General features: G+C 51.0%; 1 protein-coding gene across 1 annotated transcript in view; it reads left to right on the forward strand.

The window, feature by feature from the left end:
• The window catches only part of Ctnnbl1 (catenin beta like 1), a 158905-nt gene extending 136245 nt beyond the window's left edge, over positions 1–22660 (forward strand). The window contains exons 13-16 of the mRNA XM_021154657.2: positions 1234–1314; positions 15614–15751; positions 15908–15980; positions 22467–22660. Of these exons, the coding sequence (XP_021010316.1) occupies positions 1234–1314; positions 15614–15751; positions 15908–15980; positions 22467–22555 (381 nt within the window). The 3' untranslated portion in view covers positions 22556–22660. The remainder of the gene's footprint in view (positions 1–1233; positions 1315–15613; positions 15752–15907; positions 15981–22466) is intronic.
• The last annotated feature ends 822 nt before the right edge of the window (positions 22661–23482 follow it).

Below are 23482 nucleotides of genomic sequence, written 5' to 3' on the forward strand. Positions count from 1 at the left end.
GACTTGTCCCAGATCGTGCCACTAATACTACCAGAGCTGGGACTCGAACCCAGGTTGCTGAGCAAGGAAGCCGGTACATCTCTTCACACCTTGTGTGGTAGGCAGTTCCATAGGAATAGAAGGAAGGCTCAGAGTCCCCTTTCAACACACGACAAGTACGTTCCTGCTTATAGCACACATTGGGGCACAGTCTTCAGAGATCTTGTTCTGCCTCTTTGAGCCCACCTTCAACTGTTTGTGCTGCCTGGTAGCAATGTACCACAGCACGGAGCATCTCAGTAGTCACGGCTGTGTTCCAGTCTCCACATGTCTGTAGGAAGAGTGAAAGTACTTCTTTGTTATCTGATGTGGTTTTTCATGGTTTAAGGAAATCATGACAAAGAAACATGAGGAGGGAAATGCATAAATTCACCAAGTCACCAGCAGCTGCCAAGTGTTGGGGCTGGGGTGCGATCTGCCTGGGCTGTCGGTGGCTGTGTTGTTGGAGCAACATGATATCAGCTCCTGTGCAGAAAAATACTGCTAGCCAGAGAGTCAAGGTGGTGCCAGCCTGGTGGATAGGTCAGAAGTCTGGCCGGCATCGCGGCAGCACTTTCTGTCCTTTGAAGGTCTTGGGGAAAATGGACCTTTCCAAACCTGCTCAGTGTCCCCAGGCTGTGTTCCAAGATGGCTCTGCTAAGCTGAAAACTGACTCAAGTTATTTCTGAACAGACGTCAAAGTCTTTTCTCAAGTTGCTGAAGGAGTTTTTCTGGCTCTCTCTTCCAACTCAAAAGCAACTAAAAAGATTTCACTCGGGCATTTTTTTTTTATTATTGAAAAAAAGATCAGCTCTGGGGCAGAATCGGAACATGAAAGGTTTTGGTTGGAAAAAAGAAATCTAAGTTCTAAGTGAATATCAAGTATGTAACTTCAAGCATCTTCTCTTTGCAAGAAGAGACTCAAATGTTTACTTATTTATTTGCTGTTAACTAGAATTCTCACGAGCCCCAGAGGGGCTGGCAGGAGGAGCCCCAGAGGGGCCCCCGCACTCCTTCTTTGTTCCAGGGCACATGTTCGAGCTGGTGCATGCTGGCTGATGCTGTGTTCTCAGCAGCACCATGTCTGCTCTGAGCATGTCCCTGACGCTCATCCCCATGTCAGAAGTGGCGGTGTGGGCCTTCCTTTGCAGGCAGTGACTCTGAAGCAGGAAGTGCGCTCATCCCTCCTCACCCCTGCCTGTGGCTCTCTTTCAGGTTGACAGACTAATGGAGCTGCATTTTAAATATCTAAGCGCAATGCAGGTGGCCGACAAGAAGATTGAAGGGGAGAAACATGTATGTACCCTGCCCACTTCTTGCCAATCCCTGACACACATTCCATTTGGTCCTTTGTGTGCCTCCTCTCTACACAGGACAGGTAGGACAAAGGTGCGCCTGCAGCCGTGGGCCACCTAACGTCCTAAGAGCAGAGCCAGAGACTGCTGTGGTATGCATGTGTATTAGTTACTGTTACTGTTTTGATCAAATGCCTGACAAGTCCCGGGGAGAGGGATTCACGCTGGCTCACAGTTTGAGACCGTACAGTCTGTCCATGGGCATTGCAGTAGCAGATTGAGGCAGCCCATCACACTGCACCTGCAGTCACCAAGTGGGGAGAGGCTGGGGCTGGGGCTTAGCTTCCTCTCCTCTCTTTATCCAGACCCCAGCCCATGGGATGATGCTGGGTGGATCTGCCTTCTGAAAACAACCTCACACTCATACCAGATGTGCGTTTCCACAGAGGCTCAACTGTGAAGAGTAACAGCCACAGTGTAACTACCCTTCAAGAGGTTAGCTTTTAGGAGGATGGCCAGGGTCATCCTAGGAGTTGGACAAGATCCGAGACAAGCACAACTCTCAGAAGTGCCCAAGGACAGTGCCAGGACTTGGTACCATGGTGACCAAGTTGTATTGATCAGTTGCTGGCTGTCGTTGTCCTGAGGAAGTGGGGGGATGTGACTCTAAGGAAAGGGATCCCAGAGTAGGAGAGCAGGAGGAAGCTGGGAAGTCAGCAGATCCAGCTTCCCATACACAGAAGGCACATTGAGTAAAGGCGCCACCTCTGTGGCCAGGCCAAGCCCTAGCTGGCATACCTGGTCCTGTCTTCTGGTCCTGCAGCTTTCTGAGGACCCAGGAAACTCATGAGCCTGGCTGGGTTTCCTTCTTGAGGGGCCTTACCTACTCTTCTGTTAGCTGCTGCCCTGCCCCGATTCTCCCTGCCTCTATATCATTCAGTCTCCAGGCCTATGCCTTACTTAACACACATCTTAAGTAGAACAAGTTTTCACATTTGCCTATTGTCCAGTCTGTGTTCTGACCTGTGGACACCCCCCAGTGTGTAGCCACAGTACAGTGTGAGCCCTTTCCTGCTTTTAGCAGTCTGCGGGAGCCCCAAGTTTCCTTGTGATCTTAATTTTCTGAATCTCTCAATTCTCACCTTGAAGAGACCCTCGCAGCTTTGGAGCCTCTCTATCAGGAGTGTTAGGCATCCACCCCGAAGCCTGCAGAACTCTGCTCATCTGCACTGCACAGCCAGGCTGGAGCTGGGGTGAACAGAGGAGCCTGAGACTTGTTTCTTTGCCACTTCAACTCTCACACAAAGCACAAATCCACCTAGGCAGAGCAGTAGACTGTAACTGTTTCTCATTCTTGGAGCTTGCCTGTGATCTCTAAGCCCAGTCAGTACTCAAGTGTTGGCTGATTGATTGAATTGATTGATAGGGTCTTTCTTCTTCACACAGAGATACAACCTCAGGTACAGGCTGAGTCTGTAAACACTGAGCTAGGCTTAGGTACCTAGGCACGCTCCTCACCCGCTCCTTCATTCCATCTGGTACTTGAGGGGCACTGGGGGACTGATGAGTGCCACAGTAAGGGAGCCTTTCTTTTCGAGAGTGACAACTAGACACAAATGAAGATGCTCTACTTCTGTGTGAGAGCAGCCATGACACCACCAGAACTCTGGCCCGGCCACAGCCCCTCATAGAACCTGCTGGAGCAGATTCCAAGTGGCAGGAGAAAACCTGGGAGGCAGATACACCATTTGAAGTTACTATCAGTCATGGCTTGTCACTGTTCCTCATGTGGCTCCTAGGTCCCTTTAGCTTAGTGTTTCACTTAATGGCACGGCCAGGTGCTTTGTTAGAGGTGGGGGTACACACTGCGAGGAAGGCCAGTAGGCACTTGAGTGTTAGGAGCACCTTGCACGTCGCTGTTAGGGTCCTTGGTGTACTTCCCCAAAGATGATCCATTATCTGCATTGAAGAGGGTGTGGAATTGGTTTGCACTGAGGGAGAGTGACGGCTGCAGCCCCACCCCCAGCCTCCAGCAGGCTGCTGTGTGCCACCAATTCAGGCCCTACCATTCGCTGACAAACAGCTGTCTCCTTGGTGCCAAGGCCGTTTTGCTGGGCACTGGCAAACATTCCAAGGCCATTAGTGCTCAGCAGCCTCGTGCTGCTCCCAGAGCCAAGGCAGGAGGGGCACGTTGGTGAGAGGCATTTGCTGCCAGCACTTGGGCTGTCTTGGCAGATGAAGCCACCTCATGGGTGTTGTGTCACGGAGCAACACAAGCTCCCTTTCACCCCTTCCTCCTGTTGTCCTCTCTAAGTCATGGACAGCTGCTCTCCCTGCTCCCAGTATAGACGTTCTACACCGAGTGGTAACTCCTCAACCAGTGCTGATGCAAACACTATTTCTAAGGCATTTGGATGGCAGTGACCCTCAGATTAGAAATGAGTGTCTAGTATTTCACTAGCCTGAAAGGACACCCACTCTAGATAACAGAGTCAAACATTGGCTTTTCAGTGTCTCTAACTCTAACCTTTCCCTGAAAACCTCCATTTCTCTGTATGTGGATTGTATTACACGGCCTTTAAAAGGCTTGACCAAGATTCAATGGAGAGAATCCAGTCATTTGGCAAATGTTGATAGACTCCTGTTCTGGGCCAAGTGCTGGACCAGGCACTGGCCAAAGACGAGAGGCCCAAGTGCCAATTAGAAATCTGAGTGTGGTGTGTGCTGCTGGGGAGAGCCAGGGACCCAGAAAGTGGCTCAAGCCACCCCAATGACTCTGTGACTCTTCCACATGCACACCAAGTAGGGATGGGGTTTTTCAGTCTACTGCCAGACCCTGGGAGAGGAGGGGGACCAGGGAGGTGGCCTTTCCCTGGCTCTCTGCTCAGGACACATAGCCTCACTGGTCCGCCCTGTCTTTTCCCATGGTAGCCATTTGTTTTTAAGGTGTTTGAATTTTTGTGCTTGGAGAAACTGGGTAGGTAGTGGTGTAACAGAAGTAACGCCTGACCCAGCTCCAGGAGCAGGCAGAGAGTCTTGGTTTCCTTTTCTCTGGGAGGTCCCTGTTAACTCCCAGTTGGTTCTCTGCCTTCCCTACACCTCCAGCCCCGTCCTCCTGCCTTGGGTATTAGAGCTAGTGCCTCCTACAAGGTCAGATCTCATTAAATATGTGCCCACCTCAGAGAAATAATCATAAAACCCGTCCCTTCATAGCTGGTAGACAGTGTGCTTGGTTGCTTCCTCTGTGCCTGTCATTTTGTTGTTGGTGGTGGTTGGTTGGTTGGTTTTGGTTTTTCTGAGGCAGGGTTTCTTTTTGTGTAGCCCTGGCTGTCCTGGAACTCACTCTGTAGGCCAGGCTGGCCTCGTACTCAGAGATCCACCTGTCTCTGCCTCCCCAGTACTGGGACTAAAGGTGTGCACCATTACCACCCCAGCATGGTCTCCTCTTAAGATTTTCACCCTGAGCCTGAGGAAAGGACCACTGCTCCTAGAGGGAGTTCGTTGTCTGCCCCCTGGGTGTTAAGGATGGAGGGATCTGCCTACCTCCACGTTGTTCCATAACTTTCGTTTTTGCTGGTAGTGCTTAGTTTACAAAACAACAACAAACCCTCACACAACCCCTCTCACTGAAAACACTTGAACGCACACACAAGTAGATTCTAATGTGACTACAGCAGTGCCATAGCGTTTGGTTGGTGATGGGCCTTGTCTTGAACGCACACACAAGTAGATTCTAATGTGACTACAGCAGTGCCATAGCGTTTGGTTGGTGATGGGCCTTGTCTTGTTTTGTTGCTTGCAGTGTTAGGAATAGAAGCCAGGCCTTGCACATGCAGGGCAAATGCTCTCCTGTGGAGCAACATCCCCAGTCCTGCAGCTGTCTGCACTAAGGAAACACACATGCTTAGAAGCATGCATAGGACTCCTCCAGCACTAGATTATTTTAGCATTTCAGTTCCTAGTATATTACTACAGCAGTGCGTAACTGGAAGAGAGCGCCGTCCATGCCTTGGGCTGGTTGGTGCCCAATGTGTTCCGGCTGTACTCAGTGTCCTTGAGATCCAGAGTGAAGTTGGACATACCCCAGGGGCTCCTGGTTAACAAGATTTGAACTTTTAAAGGCCGTGTAATGTTTCCAACTCTTCCAGCAAGCAGCAGCCCTCGTGATCAGTAAATATCCAGGGCGCTTGTCTCAGCAGATTTCACTGGGCTCCCCAAACAGGCTGAAGCCCAGAAAAGACTAGGATCCCTGTGGGTTCAGCGTACAGAAGCTGCCTTCAGAAGCAAGACGTAATTAGATAGGTGCTGGCAGGGATTTCTGAAAGAGGGAGGAGAGCCTCAGAGAGAGGCTTTTCTTTCTTTAGTTCCTGGGAAAATTATACTCAGCAGGTTTATTCAATAAAGTGTTCTCACCACATACTTCGCACCGTAATGACTTACAAATTGCATGCTAATTTTGCCACAGTTAAGTCATTCTAGGCTTTATCCTGCAAAGAAAAAGATGGACTCTGTAATGAAACAGTATCCACAGGACTTGATATCTTAAGCAGACTGGCTGTTTCTTCAGCATCCAGAACTCACTTGAAGATATGGGTGAACGGGGGTGAAGGGTGGAGTGAGCATATGGGGTGCGTGACCCTGAGCGCCAGGTGGATATCTGACTTCTGCTGTTGTACTAACTATTCTGGAAGCTTCCAAAGCAAGCTTTCAAAAGGAGAGAGAGCACATCCTGCGGAGAGTTCCTCTCAGCCCATCTTTAAGCCAGTGCCTCACAGACTTTCTCAGCCAGGGAGTTTGCCAGTGGAAGCTAGAGGGGAGGGCTTCGTGGTGTCTTTTCCTGTCTCCTACTGCCCTCTTTGGACACCCACTGTTTCAGCCATGGCCCCTTTGGTGCCTCCTGCTTCTCTGACAGTCATTTCCAATCAGTTACTGGAAAAGAAGTCAGTAGGTCTGAGTTCTGGATCTACACCCCTGCACTTGCCTTCCAAAGTCGTAAGCGTCATGGCCCTGAACACAGTGTTTTACCTTTCTGAAACTGAGTGCTCACTCAGTGAAGCTAACATCTCACCTCTCTGCCACCTCCCAGGCTTGTTGTAGGGTTTGCAAGGGTCAGGGCTGTGACCCCTCCCATACCTCTGTAGGCTCACTGCCCGGTGTACTTGGATGTCACTTATAGGCGCCTCTGGCTAAGTCAAACCCAAACCATGGGGTCCATAGAGTGGGAACACCCTAGGACCATTCACCAATGTAACCAATCAGACCCTGGAAGCCATCTGCTGCTTCGTGCCACACATCCACCAGACAAGCTCTACCAGCATTGGCTCCCAGCCCTTCTCACTGCCACGGGTTTCATCACTTCCTTTGCTTTCACACAGTGGCCACCTAACTAGTCTCCTTACTCTAGGAGTGTGCCCTGTGGCTCTTCCTCACCCTACCCAGAGAGTGTCTACGTGCATATTTGCTTAGACCACCCCCAACACTCACACACACACACACACACACACACACACACACACACACAGTCAAGCCAGTGTTGTTGTGATACCATCCGCTTGTAGGTGAACTTAAACCAGGCCCTGCCACATCCGTCGCCCATCACTACATGAAGAAGCCACTTGTTGCTTCCTGGATTCACTTTCTCAAATCTGCAAGAGCCAGGCATGGTGGTGCACATCCATAATCTCAGCACTTGGGAGACTGAGGCAGAAGAATCTCAGACCCGAGGCTAGAACACCTACTGGACACTTGCCCATTATGTCTGCAGCATCTCTTCCGCACCCTCCTCTGCTGCAACTGGCTACCTGCCCCTTCAGTAGCCTTCAGGGCTCTAGTGTGTAGACAGTCATTAGGTGTGTGTGTGTGTGTGTGTGGTGCCTGTCATACAGAGCAGCTGCAGTAGTAGTCTCCCTCAGTTCTTAAAAACCCATCCCTGAGGATGGCCAGAGCCTCGCCGTGGTACTAAGCACATCTGCACCACAGCCTCAGGATGCAGATGAGAGACTTGGCCACCGTTCTGTCTCTGCCTCCCTTGAACTCCCTGCTTTGCTTTGCTTACTGGTGAAAGCGTGAGTCTAAGAGCACTGATCTTGCCCAGTGGAACCTAAGCACAGATAGTCCCTGGCTTAAGAGGCTGTTCATCAGAATTATTGTCACAAGCGACTCTGGCCTGCGTGCTTGTCTGTCCATCCTCCAATCCAATGGAGTCCTCACTGGTAGAGTTTGCATGTACTTTCTCCCCCGTAGAACCATCATTTTCTGATAATATGGTGGGAACTCTGCCTCTCAATACTGATTGGCTTGTTCCCTGTTGGCAAAATGAGCAGTTGGGTGTTTGGGGTTTTGTTTGTTTGTTTTTTAGGGGAAAGGAATCACCACAGAACCAAGGAACCCTGTGTAGCCAGGTTAAGTACCAGCTTTGCCACACAGAGTGGAAAGTGCCCTTTGTTGTAGGAGGGGCAAGGCCATTTGTGGAAACTTGGCACATGCAAGTGTGCTTGTGTAATCAGCCTCTTCCTTATGACCAGGCCCTGGCCTAAGAGCCAGCTGTGAATTCTTTTTTTTTTTAAGATTGTTTGTTTGTTTATTGCATGTACCTGGGGTGAGCCTCAGAAGCCCAAATCCCAAAACTGGGGAGATGGGCAAAGAGCAAACCCAGCCTGGAGCGCAGGAACAGGAGACTGGGCAGATTCATCATCTGTCCTTGGACATCTAGGGGATGGAAAGAAAAATGGATCTGGATGGGATGCTGATGGTAATAGGTCAGGGTCTGGTTGGAATGATGCCACGAGATGTGGGACCAGTGGCTGGNGCAGTGGCACAAATGCTAAGGTGAATCCAGGTACAAACTGGGGGGAGTCTCTCAAGCCTGGTCCCCAGCAGAACTGGGCTCATAAGCCCCAAGACAGCAATGTGAGTAACTGGGGAGGAGCTGCTTCTGTTAAGCAGACAGGGACAGGGTGGATTGGGGGGCCACTGCCAGTCAAGCAGAAGGACGGCAGTGAGGCGACTGGCTGGGAGGAGCCTTCCCCACCCTCCATCCGATGCAAAATGGAAATTGATGATGGTACCTCAGCTTGGGGGGACCCAAGCACCTACAACAATAAAACTGTAAACATGTGGGACAGAAACAATCCAGTCATCCAGAGCAGTACCACAGCCCCTGCCACCCCCACGACCCCAACCTCGAGCAGCACCACACACCGGGCCGAGACGCCGCCTCCACACCAGGCTGGCACTCAGCTGAATCGGTCACCACTGCTCGGGCCAGGTATGCTGGGGGCCCTCTGGTCATACCATTGGTGTGTACTCCGTGCCTGTGTAAATTCTTGGACTGAACTCTCATAGCAAATGACTAAGTGGTGTAGCTGGTTCCCAAGGGAGGAGACAAAGCAAATTCTTCTAGTTTTCCAGGGACAAGAAGTGCTGGGTGGTGTGCTCGGTACTGCCAGGGCTCCAGCCATGGTGTCCTTTTCATCATGCTTCCGACAGTGAGAGGGCTCCAGCCATGGTGTCCTTTTCATCATGCTTCCGACAGTGAGAGGCTAATTTTAATGAAGTTTTGAACTTAAAAAAAAAAGATTATTTATTTGTCTGTTTGTTTATTTATTTATTGCATGTAAGTACACTGTAGCTGTCCTCAGACACCCCAAAAGAGGGCATCAGATTTCACTACAGATGGTTATGAGCCACCATGTGGTTGCTGGGATTTGAACTCAGGACCTTTGGAAGAGCAGTCAGTGCTCTTAACCGCTGAGCCATCTCTCTAACCGCCCCCAGCTGTGGATTTTTATGCACACACACCCAACCCCAGATTCCTAGCCTCCCACTTCCCCAGCCGAGAAGACAGGCTTCTAGGATCTGCACCCAATTTTAGAGGCATTTGGAGGAAGGGCTTTGTTTGGGGACATTTAGGGTTCACAGCCACCTCTTTATGATGGTCCCCTTCCCTCAGCCTGAGACAGCTAGCTCACTACCTGTCAGGGCAGATGAGAAATGCCACCAGAGCCCTCCAAGAGCTTGTGACAAGAGGGAGGCAAGGGAAACGGGTGGTTTGGTTGTGCTTCCAAAGCCAGATTAACATTTACAGTGGAGATGCACCTGAAAGAGAGAACACACCAGCAGTAATAGCACCTTGACGCTCCACATTCCCCTCTGTGGTATCTTTGGCGATGAATCTGTTTATTTTAGCAACCCTCCGACAGGCTTATGCTGCTGGGAACTGCAATCTGTTCCACTTACAGTGCACCATTCACTCAATTACCATCTAAGATTTTATCCCAGCCCTCGTGTACAGAGTGAGCAAAACAAAGCCTAGCAGGGTGTCTTCTCACTCTGTCTCCCAAACTGAATATGGAATCTTCTGATCTAGCTCTAGTCTCTCCTCCCCCATCCACCATGCTCTCACAGGGTCCCATGTGTGCCAGCCTAGCATTAAACTGCCCTGTAGCCAACCGAGGATTGTCCTCAGTTTCTGGTCCCCTGCCTCCACCCCTCAAGCAGTAGGATTGCAGGTGGATACTGCCATGATGAGATGACTGAGATGCAAACCCAAGGGTGTCGGGAGCATGAGGTGGGAGGTACACACTCTCTAGCTGGGCTATATCCCGGCCCTCCTCTCATTTCTAAATATCTTCTTTACTGGGAGAAAGGCAGGCCAAGAATCCCTATGTTTAATGTTCCTGGTTTACACTAATTCCCATATAACTTAAAGACAGTGGCCAGATGCTCATCCACTAATACTGGAGTGGTCCGTGCTGCTAAGACGATGCTCTTTTACACTATGAACGGGAGCACAGGCTTGGAGCCAGGGTGTGGGCCTCTCTGCCCTAAGCTTCCAGTGTGGAGTGTGGATATAGTCGTAGCTCTTACCTCTTACCTCTTGGGGTTCAGAGGAAGAAATATTATTCATCCGGGGCAGCCTGGCACTCGGGAAACTGTCACTTTTGCTGAAAGTGAACAGACTAAAGGAAAGGCCTTGCACCAGGGAAGGATGCTGGACTCACCCACTGAAGGGCTGCAGTAGTCACGTGATATGTGTCTCAGCTTTTTCCCTCTGGAATCTGAAGGTGAAACCTGCTAACCATGCCCAGCAGGGGCCACACAGGGCCGAAGGCAGTCTCTTTCGCCTCCCCTGTAGAAGGCTTTAAAACGTAACTCCTGTCCTATTCCGTGTGAATTCCAGCATATGTAGAGATTCTCTGGAAGGCTTTAAGACTTTAAAACTCCTGTCCTGTTCCATGTACAGGAAGCATATGTAAAGATTCTCCTTCTGAAACTTGGTAAGCAGGGTGGCATCTCTTTAACAGTCCCAGCAGAGGAGCACTTGATTTGCATACCCAAGTTGGTTGTGAATTATCTGCCCAGTGCAGTGGCAGACCCAGCAGCTATGTGTTTGTTGTAGGGAGATTTAATTTACTTATGGGAGGGTGATCTGAATGGTTAACTGCCATGCCCCGCTCAGGTGTTAATGCTTGGCTCCAGCACCAGGCATTTCTTGAACTGGCTCCCCTGATCACCACCATCCGTCAGCCTAAATCCATCCACACAACCTCAAACAGGCAGAAATCCTGGCACCTAGCTAGGAAGGTTCTTCAGCCCTGGACGATCTGTTAGCTTAGTATTTGTGTCACTGTGCTAAAGAAAGTCTGGGCTGCAGGGTAGACAATGCAGAGGCCACTCAGCACTCTGATCCTTGTGCAATCGTTCTTGAAATGTGCCTCTCCTGTGGGCGGACTTTGTTCAGTGTATCTCCACTACCCTACAGGTTTGCTTGTCTGTCTGTAGAACAAAATCATTGGCATGCCTGAGACCTGCATCTCTATGGGATCCATTCACTAGGAAAGAGATTGGATGGAGAAGCTTACAGTGAACATTTTAAATCCTTAACTGTCTGTATTCCCCAGACACAAGTCCCAGGCAGCTGTGTAACTTGAGCTGTGCTGATGTCATTTGGGAGTCTCCGGCACCCTTAGAGTCTCTGTCAGATGTGGACTTTGTGGTGCCAAGATGCTGGGAAACAAATCAAGTTCTTAGCTTGGAATCTGTGTCTTGGAAAATCAAGAAAAGGAGTCAGAAGTTCGTTAATTGGCCCTAAGTTACCCATGCCCATCCATAGCAAGACCAAGGGTAGAGAAAGGCAGGGACTTGCTGTCTCGTGTCCTTTGCAAACAGAACAGAATGTGAGAAGGTGGGCTGGAAAGAATTGTGCCCAACCTTACTTGCTTCCCATCTGAGTGACATAGAAACTGTTTCTTTTGTTTCCCCTTAAAAGTAAGAACATGTTTGCATTCTGTGTCCCCAAACCCACGGCCCAGAATTGTAACAGGTTAGATAAAATGCCCACCCAAAATCTCAGCCTCACTGCACTGCACTTTCTATGACACTTCTGAAACTGCTAGGGTGGACACCTGGCCTTGAGAAGCCAGCCTGGCTCAGTGCAGTCACACCCTTCCTGGAGATGAGCTGTTGACTTCTCTCAGGTCTGCACTTGAAGGTTCTGCTTTCCAGTCCTAAGGCTGTGTGTTTGGAGTTGAGCATTGAGTGGGCTGATGTTGGGGCTGCTTCCAGGAAAGAGAGAGACAGGTGGAACTCGGTGTTGGTCTCTTGGGTCTATGCATTCTACAGAACTGCATGGAGAAGCCTGGGGGCACAGTGTCCTGTACAGTTAAAAAGTCAGGTTGTAGGGTAAGTGTGTCAGAAAGCAGTGTTGGGGCACTGGGCCATTAGAGGAACACAAGCAGCTGGCCTAGCCTCATTGTAGAGCCCTGGGCTCTTTATCATCTCTGTCTGTTATTCTGACCTCAGTGCCTACTGGTCACTGACATGGAGAACACAGGTGCAGGTCTTCGTCCCAGTGCTGCCAGCCTGGCCTGGGGAGGTGGCCCTGCTTGAGCTGGTCTAACCATGGTGTGTGAGAGCCCATGTGGAGAAAGAAATGATGGCCTGACACCAAAGGCCACCTTCAGGGGCTCAGCCGCTCCCTTCCGTGGGTGGGTGATGTAGCAGTGATCATTATTCCCATGGCCTCCTGTATTGCTCTCCCATAGTAATCTATCAGAACTAATGTGAGCTGCTGGTTACTGGAAGGTCTCAACCAAAGCCACTCCCCTGCTTCCTCCCTCCATTCTGTCCATGCACGGCGCTCCACCACTCTGCTCTCCCAGGCCAGCCAGGCTAGCCTCTCTTTACCTTTGTTTCTAGCTGTTCCTTTTGTAGTAGGCTGGGTTTTTTTGTTGGTGTTGGTTTTATTTTTGTTTTGTTTTTTTGAGAAAGGGTCTCATTATATAGACTAGACTGGCCTTATCAAAGTCATCGAAATTCACCTCTTCTTGTGTCTAGTATGTCCTATGAGACTCAGTCAGATCCCAGCTTAGAGACTCAGCCTCTCCCCGCTCCCTCAGGCTTCGTCCAGCCTCTGGGTCCTACAGGATTTATGCAGGGCACATGTCCTGTCTCCATGCTGCCTTCAGAAATGGTTTACTCCTGTGCGTTAAGCTCCTGACACTGTGTGAGCTTCTGCAGTCCCAGCTTAGCACAGGATGGTAGCTGGCTCAGTTAGGTGTGGCTGGGTAGATGCAGGGATTCCAGTCCCTCCAGAAGCCTCCTTCCTCTCCCCTATTTATTTTTCTTTTTGTCTTCTCTGCCTTAGGGTAATATTTCTTGCTCCTAGACACCTACTAAGGCCAGGTCCTGAACTGCCACTGTTACTCATCTCCACAGAGAGGTGGACCAGACAAGTGTCCCCTCCTCAGGGAGTCTGTATTCTGTTAACGGGCAATTATGAATAATGAGCAATTTCACCTCCGCATGCCTTGGTTTCTGATTTGTGCGGTGGGATTAATAATCCCTTCCCTCTCCCCTTTAATTTTGCTCCTAAGGAGATGTGTGTATAATAAGACCTTAAACTCTATAGCGATGTAGAAATGCACAGTACGGGCACCGGATGCTTTTGTGAATGGAAGTCCCCTGATTCCTGGGCCTCCCACCCACCCACCCCCGGAGCAGGAAGTTAGGATCTGCGTATAAACTGTGGCATCAGCCTTGTGACTACTGTGTAAGCATTAACGATTACCACATTACCAGGGAGTTGGCTACTGAGTGAAGCTGAGGATCCTTGTGTGATCCCCGGGCACAGCAGAGTGGCTTGCAGCCCTCTGACAGGCCTTAGGGGCAAAATGAAAAGTAGCCTTGTGCTGCTGCAGGCTGGCCCCCCGGGTAAATAAAGAAGTGCATTATCTGCGACTAAGTGGTCTCTGAAGGGCTCCTGCTGGAGATTGACGGCCACGTGTTAAGCCTTCTAGTTCTAGTGTCCCCAGGGCTCCCTCAGTGACTGGAGCCTGTGTTGTCAGAAGGAGCCATGGCCATAAAAATAGCCGGGGAATTAGGAAATGGGCTGTTGTCATCACAAGTGTAGGCCGGGCGCCGTAGACCGTCTTAGATTGGAGCAGACTCTCAAGTCCTCCATTCCCGCACTAAGGCCCTCAGCAGAGAAACCTTATTCACCCTGGGCCCTGCCCAGCCTCCTGGAGCTCACAGTCCACCCTGTCAACTGTCCACATGATGACAACAGAGTCTGTGGCAGAGGTGTACAGGGAGAGGGTGTGTCACCTCAGGTACTCCTGAGGTATAGAGGAAGGAATAGGCAGTGACCTTAAATAATCAGGAAAGGCTTTGTAGAAGAGGTTGCTTAAAAATAGCACAGACTTGAAGGACAGTCAGGGTCCATGTTGGGGAAACATGAGGCTAAACTGGAGGTGAGAATTCTCCCATCAGTCCCTTCTGCTTGACCTCAACTTGGGAGAGGGGTGGTGTTCTAGAAGTGCTGCAGGCTAGAGGGTGGTCACTAAAAACTGCTGCATCACAGGCTGTACGCAGGAGAGCATAAGAGAGCGGCATGGTGTGTGCATGGTATCTCTATAATCCTGTTTCGTTTGGGGAATTGTTTTTTAAAATAAGAATTGGCTGCAAAGGAAGAGGGGTACAGACAGTCTGGCGGGTCTTGGAGAGAGCCTGTCATCACTTCGGAGGTGTAGAGGGATGACAGACTTGTGAGAAATAATGGGACAGTTGTATCTTGTCACAGATATTATATAACAGAAGCTAGGGGACACATATGCCAGTCCTGTTGTCTGGACACTGGGTAGGATGGGGAGAAAGGGACTGGGTTCTTGTGACGGAGAGTGGAGGACTGTACGTCTTAACGGAGAAGTTACCTGTGAGCATAAAGAGTGGGTAGGCTGAAGCAGCTTAACTCCTGGAGAGGAGGGAAGGGCAGGCTCAGAAGCTGTGGGAGGGAGGAGGGGGGAGGTAGACCAAAGGATTTTATAAAGAACTTACAGACAAGTCAAAGCCTCCTGACACACAGAAATGATGGCTGTGTAAGAAAAGAGCCACTCATTCCCTTCATGTGGCTATTCCACTTCAGTACTGTGCCGCGTACTCATGTACCAGTATGGCGTGTCAATCACTTTATTTTTTTAATTTTTGTTTGAATATGTGTGTGCAAGTGCATTTGCATGCGTGCACACATGTATATGGAGGTCAGAGGTTCACATGTCTCCCACAATCACTCTCTACCTTTTTGTCTGAAAGATGGTCTCTTGATAACCTGGAGCTCACCCTTAGGTTAGGCTGGCTGCCACTGGACTCCGGGGATCCTCCTGTGCCTGTCTCCTGATACCCCAGGACTGTTTACAAGTATCTACCCACATGCTAGCTTTTTGCTGGGGTGCTAGAGGCCTGAGCTCAGGTCCTCAGGTTTGTACAGCAAGCACTTAACCCACTAAGCCATCTCCCCAGCCTCCAGTTAAGCTTTTTTTTTTTTTTTTTTTTTTCTTTTTAAGCAAACTAAACTTTAGCCAGATGCAGTGGCACATGACTTTAATCCCAGGATTTGGGAGGCAAAAGTATGTGGAACTCTGTAAGTTCAGGACCAGCCTGGTCTACATAGTGAGACCCAGTATATAGAGAGAGACCCTGTCTCAGAAAAACAAGACGAAAACCTTAATTTTTAAAATAGAAAGGCTGATACTTGCTTAGGCTGTTTCTCTTCATCGTTTCTGGGATGGAATATGCAGATGAGTGAGGTCATGTTGGCCCCAAGTCATCAGAAAGGAAGTCTGAGCTTTGAACTTGTCTTTGTGGTCTCCGTGGTCCATGAAGAATGAGGAGCACCAGGAAGATGCTCAGGACAGAGGGACAAGGGCTTTCCCTGTAGGTAGTGCTGTTCTTTGTGGAGATTCATCCTTTGCTTCTCCGAGTGGTAGCCAGCCCTTACCCACCCCGTGCTTGTTTGTTTCCAGGACATAGTGCGGCGTGGGGAGATCATAGACAATGACATGGAGGACGAGTTCTACCTGCGGCGCCTGGATGCCGGGCTCTTCATCTTGCAGCACATCTGCTACATCATGGCGGAGATCTGCAATGCCAATGTCCCCCAGGTAGGAGGGTTTCTCCTCCTTCTTGGCCACCCACATAGATAGAGGAACAGTGCTTCCCGTAGTCCCCTCGCTGTGGTCCTCAGTTTTGGGTGGGGTAAGGATGACACTGTGTCCTGGGGACTTCTTCCTCATCCCATTCTTTGCCGTCCTTGTTAGATTCGCCAGCGGGTTCACCAGATCCTGAACATGCGTGGCAGCTCCATCAAGATTGTCAGGCACATCATCAAGGGTGAGTTGGGTGCTGCTGGGTTGAATCTCTGGGGGCCACTCATGCTTGCTGCACACCCCATAAGTGTGCACAGCGACTGGTGCTCCAGATGTTCTGGGCAGAAAGCACCAGCTCCTCTGCACCTCACTGTGCTGGGCCATCTGCGGTGACCACAGATAGAAGCACTCGGGCTCAGGACCATCCGCTTCTAAAACTCATATAGACAGGGTGAGGAGGTGCTCAGCCTCACATAGCACGAGGACTTGAGTTCAGATCCCCACCACAGCCTGGCACACAGCAGCAGGTGGGGTCGGGAGGATCCTGGAGCTTGCTGGCCAGCCAGTCGAGCTGATTCCGTCAGTTCAGGCTCATTGAGAAAGGTGCCCAACTTTAACCTGTGGCCTCTACATGTATGCACACACAAGCATGCACTCACACACCAACAGGTGCATACACATTACACCCACACACTAAAGCCACAGTAAAGCAGAAAATAAGGACATAGTTCAGAGAACGAGGACATGACAAGCAGCTGTGGCTTTACCAGCTGAGCAGTGACTCTGAGGTGGTGTCTTAGCAAGGCTCACCTCACCCTGTGCCAGCACACCGAGGAAGAGTGCGGGAAGGTTGAGCAAGGTGCTGCTGGCTCTGCACCAAGCGTAAAGGTGAGCATTTCTCTTCCCTCCTTTCTCGAGGATATCCCCCAAGTGCTCCTGGGTCTTTATCTGGACCTGACAGGCTGGAGTAGCTCTAGAAAGGCTTCTGGTCATCCAGTGAGCCTCAGTCACAAGGCAGACTGTCTGTCCTGAGCTCAGGCTGCAGGAGCAACGTGGGCCACTTCAGCTTGTCACTAACTGGGACATGGTGGCCTTAGACGTCCAGGATGACACCACAGTTGAGGGTCCTGTCGAGTTGGTGGAGTACAGACAGCCACTTTCCTTCTGGACCTTGATCTGCACACTGCTTAGATGAGCTACATTGCCTGAGGTTTTGCATCTCAGTTGCCTGTAGCTCCTTGCTACAGATGTGGAGCTGGGAAGATGAGAGGTTGTGGGGCCAGCTCCAGTTTGCCTCCTGGCTCTGTGATGGCTGTGTTACCTCAGGAGGAGACCCAGGCTCTGTGCACCATGCAGGTGAAGGAGGTGGCTGTGGCAGTTGATGGGAACTGTTTGAGTCTCAATAAGCTCAATGAGTGATGATGGTGGTCATAAAACGTTAGATAATTATGCTCATCACTGCCATCAGTAAGGCTCAGCTGAAGGCCTGTGGGAGGCCTCGGAAGAGAAGTGGCATGAAGCTGGTCTGGGGGTTGAGACAGCGACATTCCAAGAGGAAAGAACAGTATGAGTGAAGAAGGTATGGGCTGAGCCATATGCTTGGCGCAGTCCTGCAGGGTGGCACCCATGGCGTCCATGCTGATGATGGACAGTGGCTACAAGCATCTGCTCTTCTCTCAAAGGGAAGAGGGTGGGGTGGCCCTGGCCCTGTGGGGGACCCTGGGTGTTCCCTTCAGTGTGAGCCAGCCTCCTGGGGAGGAGGGTGCCACCAGTGAGTGCCCCTCCAGCCTGTAAGTGCCATTTACTTCCCACGCCTACGTGCTCAATTAGAGCTTTTGATCACCCTGGCTCTGCTGTCTTGCTTCCAGGCTTCTCCCCACACCTCCATCCCTTTAGTCAAAACAGCAAGCTTCCAGGAAGGAAAAAAGTGTTGGTAGCGGCTAGAAACATAGTAGGTGGATGTTTTCCTTGCTGAACGGTTCTTTGTGGACCTTAGGTCATTCAAAACATCCCGTTCAAGCCAGCCTCTGCAACCCTCTGTGCTGGCTTACCCTGCGTGCTGACAGCATTATCCACTGAGGGTCTGGGAGAGGGAAGAGGGGGGGGTTATGCAGCTGCTCTCTGCTATGGCTTCCTTCCCCCACCTCTGACCGGACCCCACACCCTCCTCCCAAGCCCAGTTCTCTCAGCATTGACCACAGCTAGCCCTGCAGGAAGTCCCGCCCACTCTGCCTCCTGACGCTGCCTTGAATCTATCTGCTCCTCCCCATCTGGATTCCTCCCAAGCCCTTTATCACAGTCAGTAATTGTTTTTATTTATGTGTTTATTTACTCATTTGATCTGTTTCACACATTAAAATGGAGGCTCCATGATATAAGGCGTGTTGCTGCTGTATTCACCATGTCTCCTAATTCCTGGGCAGCGGCTCATAATAGGAACTCAGCAGTGTTTCAGCACTGCTCATCAGAGCTCTCCTCTGTAAGGATTCATGGTGCTGATGTCCTCTAAGATTCCTCCTGGCTCTTCAAGTGCTGGCTGGGCACTGTGTTCCCAGTACCTACCTTCGCGGAGGATGCAGATCTGAGGGACACAGGTGGATCAATGACCAGTTACAATTCAGACATTCAGTGGAAACTGCTCTGGCCCAGATCTGCCTCTAGTGCAGGAGAGACAGTGCGTCCCTTCTCCTTGTTGATCACAGACATAGCATGCTAAGTGCCACCCAGGAGTTGTAAACATGGAGCTAAGGAGCAGCAGACAGGCAGGGGGCAGAGACCGACCCAGCTACATCCAGGCAGAGGAGCAGAGGTGTCAGTGATCTGGACTAGGTCCCAACAGGTGAGACACTGGTATCATGGCAGGTTATGAATTCTTTGGGTTACAGTGAGCTTGGGATACGTGTAGTAACCATCACCGTTTGCTAGCAGCCCGTAAGCACCTCCCTAGGGCTCACAGGAGAGGGTTTGGACATTTGAAGCCATTAGTGTGCGGGTACAGTTACAGCAGGGAACTGGATGCCATTACTTGGTCAAGAAGGCCTGCAACAGTGATGCCGACCTTTATAATAGGAGGGTCTCAGTCCTGTCCTGAGGCCACCCTGCCTCTACACTGGCAGGGGAGCCTATCCCTGTGCTGTGATTCAGGGCTGGTGCTGTATCTCTGACCCATTACAGGGTGCAGGAGGACCCTCAGGGCAGTGTGAGGTCAGGGTTGAGATTAGAGGGCAGGCAGTAAATCAAGGCTGGCTCTGTGCAGGCCACCCCAGGAAGCCTGCCCTGCCCTCCTCTCAGCCCTGTCTCTCCCCTCCCTGTCACCATCAAACTGAGTGAAGAAACAAAGCCTAGTAAAGAGCACCAGCTCATCGCTCTGTCCTCTTTGATTTTAATTTTGTTTTTCAGTTTGGGTTGCTTCCTTTTTTTTTTTTTAACATACTAATTAGATGAGAGCTTTTTTTTCTTTGATTTTATGGCCTACATATTTCCTAAGTTTTGCTGGCAGGATGACAGCTGATGTATCCCTTGAGGTCTCAGGAAACCGCTGATGAGGCAGGCCCAGCAGGGGACTTTCCTAGGGCTTTTAGTCCCCTTTTTCATGGTTTCCCCCTCCTTTTCTGTTGGGGGGTGCCAAGAGCACCGAATAATTGATGGCTCATTAAAGCCCTGCTCTCTGCAGACTGCTTACTCTGCGCTCCCTGGTCCAGCCATCCCCAAACAGGCGGAAGGTTCTGAAGACCACAGGCCCTTGAAGGGACTGAGAAGGGCAGTTCCCCTGTGGGCTCCCTGTGGTGGCTTCCTGCCTCCACCCCTGATACCTGGCACAAAGCAGGGCATGTTCCACTGAGTCAGCTGCGTGCCAGGGTGGGTCCCTAGGCTTCTCTCTGACAGAAGTCCAACCTCAGAGGAAGAGCAGTGCTCCCACTGACACACACACACCTTCTTGGCCTTGGTTGTAGGGGTTTGTGTTGCTTTCTTCTTGTTTTATTTTTTGAGAAAGGGTCTCCCTCTGTAGCCCTGGCAGACCTTGGACTTATGATCCTCCTGTCTCAGCCTCCTGTGCAGCCGTGATTACAGGCTTAACTGTACTTTTATCATGTGTCACCCGTGGTTGTCCAGAAGCCCTGGAATGCAGGGTGACTGCTGAGCACACAAGGCGGGGTTGAGTGGTGTCACCGTGTCCCACGCGTGTCACTCGGGTGCTGTTGTAAGGCTGAAGTGTGCTGGCTGTCTAGGATGTGCTCATCCCACGGAGCCCTTTCTTCCTTGGCCTGGAGCTGGCAGCAGCCTGGACTGAGGAACCAGCGGGCAAGCTGTGGCCAGTGCAGTCCAGCCTCCAGACTGGGACGAGCAGGAGCTTTACCAGCCAGCTAGAATGGCCATGTGGCCCATCAGCACCAACAGCAACTTCCTGATCCTTCCTTAATCCTCCTTATTAAGGACTCAGAAGTGTCCTTAATAAGTTCCCTTGGCCCAGCAAAGTGTCCTGCTAAAGCATGTCACCAACCCCAGGTTGTCAAGCAGGCACTATGGACATGAGGGACCTGCTTGGGAGCTCATGTCTTGTGTTTGGTGTATGTCAGTGAGGTCTTCAGGGTGGAGATGCTGGCCTGCCCATCCCTCCCTCCTCCACCCTGCATCTCCTCTGAGCAAGCTGCACGCACTGGTCCAGACCCCTGCCTGGAAGACAGCTTTCCCTTTGCCCTCCCCACCCCCTCCCTCTCCCTCTCAACATAAACAGAACAGCTTGTATTCCATGTCTGTGTGGTAAACCTGCTGTCTAAAGTTTGCTTTAATATTTATGCGTTCAGCACTGCTGCCTGGGTTAGAGCTCCATCAAAGCCCTTATTCTAAGAGCCTTTCAAATGCTGTGAAAGTAGGGAAGGGCAGTGATGTCCCCCTCTCTCTAACCCACCCCTCCTCCCCTTCCCTTTCCCTGGTCCTCCATCACTCCCTCTTCCCTACCCCAGAGTGCTCCCTTCAGCTAGCATCTCTCTTCTTCCTTCCCCAAGACCTCTGGGAGGAATCTGTTCAATATTTATCAACTGCTGCAGCAGCTGAAATAACTGGCGGTAGCCAGCACCAAGATCTGCTCTAACCAGAACTCCAGAAACAAAGGTGGAGGCTGGGCCCAGGCGTTGGCCCAGCTGTACTGTGAATGCAAACTGCCAGAGACTATAGGAGACAGTGGGGGAACCTGCTGCTGGCAACAGCCAGCTCCCTGTCGGTCTCTGCCCAGTCCACCCTGCGCCTGTCCCAGCCATTGAGGCCCTTCAGCACAGCAATGCACCCAGGCCTGCCCTGTGGAACAGCTTTGGGGGGCTACAGAGCAGACTTTCCCTGAACTCAGGAGTAGGCAAGAGCAGAGAATTACTTTGGTCGCAGATTGCCACTTTGGAGATCAGCCTCACCCCTATTTCTTTCCACTGTTGATTGTGGGTAAACTCCCCCTCTTCTCACAAGCCATACTTAAGCAAGCTGCCTCAGTTCCTTCACATCCTCGGGTGCTTCTATGAGTAGAACTGACCCTTCGACCTGCCTGTGGTTTGGCCACATCTGTAGAACCAGGCACCAGTAAGTGTGAACATTCCCAGGGTGTGGCTTATCAGCCAGACTTGCCTCCCCCACCACAACCTGGCTGAGAAACCTGCTAAGGTGGCCATGGGGACAGGGCATTCACAGCCTGACTTGCTCTCTGTGCTCTGCATCTGGGATGAGTTCCCTCCAGGGAAGTAACTGGGAACATCCATGAAAATTGAAACAGAATGAACACACTGTGGCAGGAGAGGATGTGACATGGCTAATGCCCCAGCGCTCACAGCCCAGCAGGGCCTGCTGCTCACTGCCCCAGCCCTGAGCAGCCCTCCACTGACCTCTTAGATCCTCAGCAAGCCCTCCTCCCCCACAGCTCCTGGCAGCCACCACCATGTACTCTTGTTTACATCTCCTTTCTTGCCCTCACTGGAAAATAGGCACTGCAGAAGCAAATCCCTTCTCTTCTCGTCCTCCTTCCCTCTTGCTGTACAAGGGACTGAATGCATGGCCTAGCACTGAGACATACCCCCAGGGTTTCCTACTTAAGCAGCAGAGTGGGCCTCAATCCTTGCACTTCTAGGATGTTCTCCCATGATTCTATGCTGTTGATCATGTTGCCTCACTGCAAAGCACAAATAGAGCAGAGCAGACGTGCTGGGCTCCTCTCCTGTCAGGCTGTGATACTAGAGCAAAATGCCTGAGGAGGGATACTTTATTATACAGGAAGAAATTATTTCCTTAAAGTTCTAGAGACTGGGATGTCCAAGATCAAAGTTGGTCTTTGGCATAGGAGAGAAAAGCCAAGAATGTTGTCTGTCTGTGTGGCAGAACAAAAGACCCTCATTGTTCCCCAGAGATGTGTGTAAGAGTCACATAACATCTCATTCATATAGGGGGCAGGGCCGCAGCATGAAGGGTTGGGGGATGCAGGTGTGCAGGCACATCGGTGCCCACTAGGTTTTTGTTGAGGGACGGCATGAAGAGTGAAGCCACACGTGCTAAGCATGGGTGGAAAGCTAAGTCAGACCCTTCCACAGAGCCTTCAGGTCGCTGCTGTGGCTGCCATGAAGAGCTGGGCCTCCGTGGCCCACAAGCCTCAGACTCCTAGTTGCGCACTAAGATTTGGGGACAGTGTGGAAAGACACAACTCTGGAGAGCACATACATGGTCCAACCTGACTCACTCTGTGCTTTTTCCCTAGAGTACGCAGAGAACATTGGAGATGGCCGGAGCCCTGAGTTCCGGGAGACCGAGCAGAAGCGCATCCTGGCCTTGTTGGAGAACTTCTAGAATGCTAGGGAGAGCGTGACGGCCACCGACCCCTGGTTCCCTCCTGGAAACCATTTTTACAGTTGTATGGCTTGAACAAATTAAAGCTAGTTTTGGTATCCTGGGGCTGACATTGTATGTGTAAGCTTCCCGCCAACCCTGCCCCACTCCTCCCCAGTGACCACAGACACACCTGGGGAAGGCTGGAGAAGCCAGTGGTGACAGGAGACACCTGGTGTGGGCGGCACCCGTTTGTGTACAGCAGTCTGAACAGGGCTCTGGGACTGCCGGGCACAGGGGATTACCCGCCACTGCAGTCCCAGCACATCACTACACCCCCACCCCCACCCACAGCCCTGTGCTTCTGTCTTGAAATGCTTCGAGTAGGCAAGTCTGCAGACACCACACAGAGCTGTGGCTTCTGGGAGCTCAGGAGCCAGGGAATGCAGCCAGGAACAAAGGGGGCACGGTTTTCTCACACGGTGGTGGAAAAGCTCTGTGGTCAGTCGTGGATGTGAGCACACTGCATGTGAGCACACTGATACCACGGAGTTGTACATTCTCAGAGGACAAATCAAATGATGTGGTTTCTAGTAAAGCTGTTGAGGGAAGGGGGCTGCTAAGCCACGACCCTCAGTCTGGTCTGCTCTAGTCTTGTGATGTGCTTCCCACAGAATTGTCATAGCTCTTGTGGGAGTTTGGACGTTACCATTTGCAACCTTAAGATTTTATTCTTGGATGAGTGTGGTGGCACACGCCTTTAATCCCAACACTTGGGAGGCAAAGGCAGACAGATCTTTGAGTTCAAAGCTAACATGGTCTATAGAGCAAGGTCCAGGACAGCCAGGACAACACAGAGAAACCCTGTCTCAAAAAACCCAAATTAATAATAATATTAATAATAACAATAGTAATAGTGATAATCTGTACATGGCTCTGGTGCTGGTG

This window comes from Mus caroli, chromosome 2 (genome assembly GCF_900094665.2).
Source record: "Mus caroli chromosome 2, CAROLI_EIJ_v1.1, whole genome shotgun sequence".
NCBI lineage: Eukaryota > Metazoa > Chordata > Mammalia > Rodentia > Muridae > Mus > Mus caroli.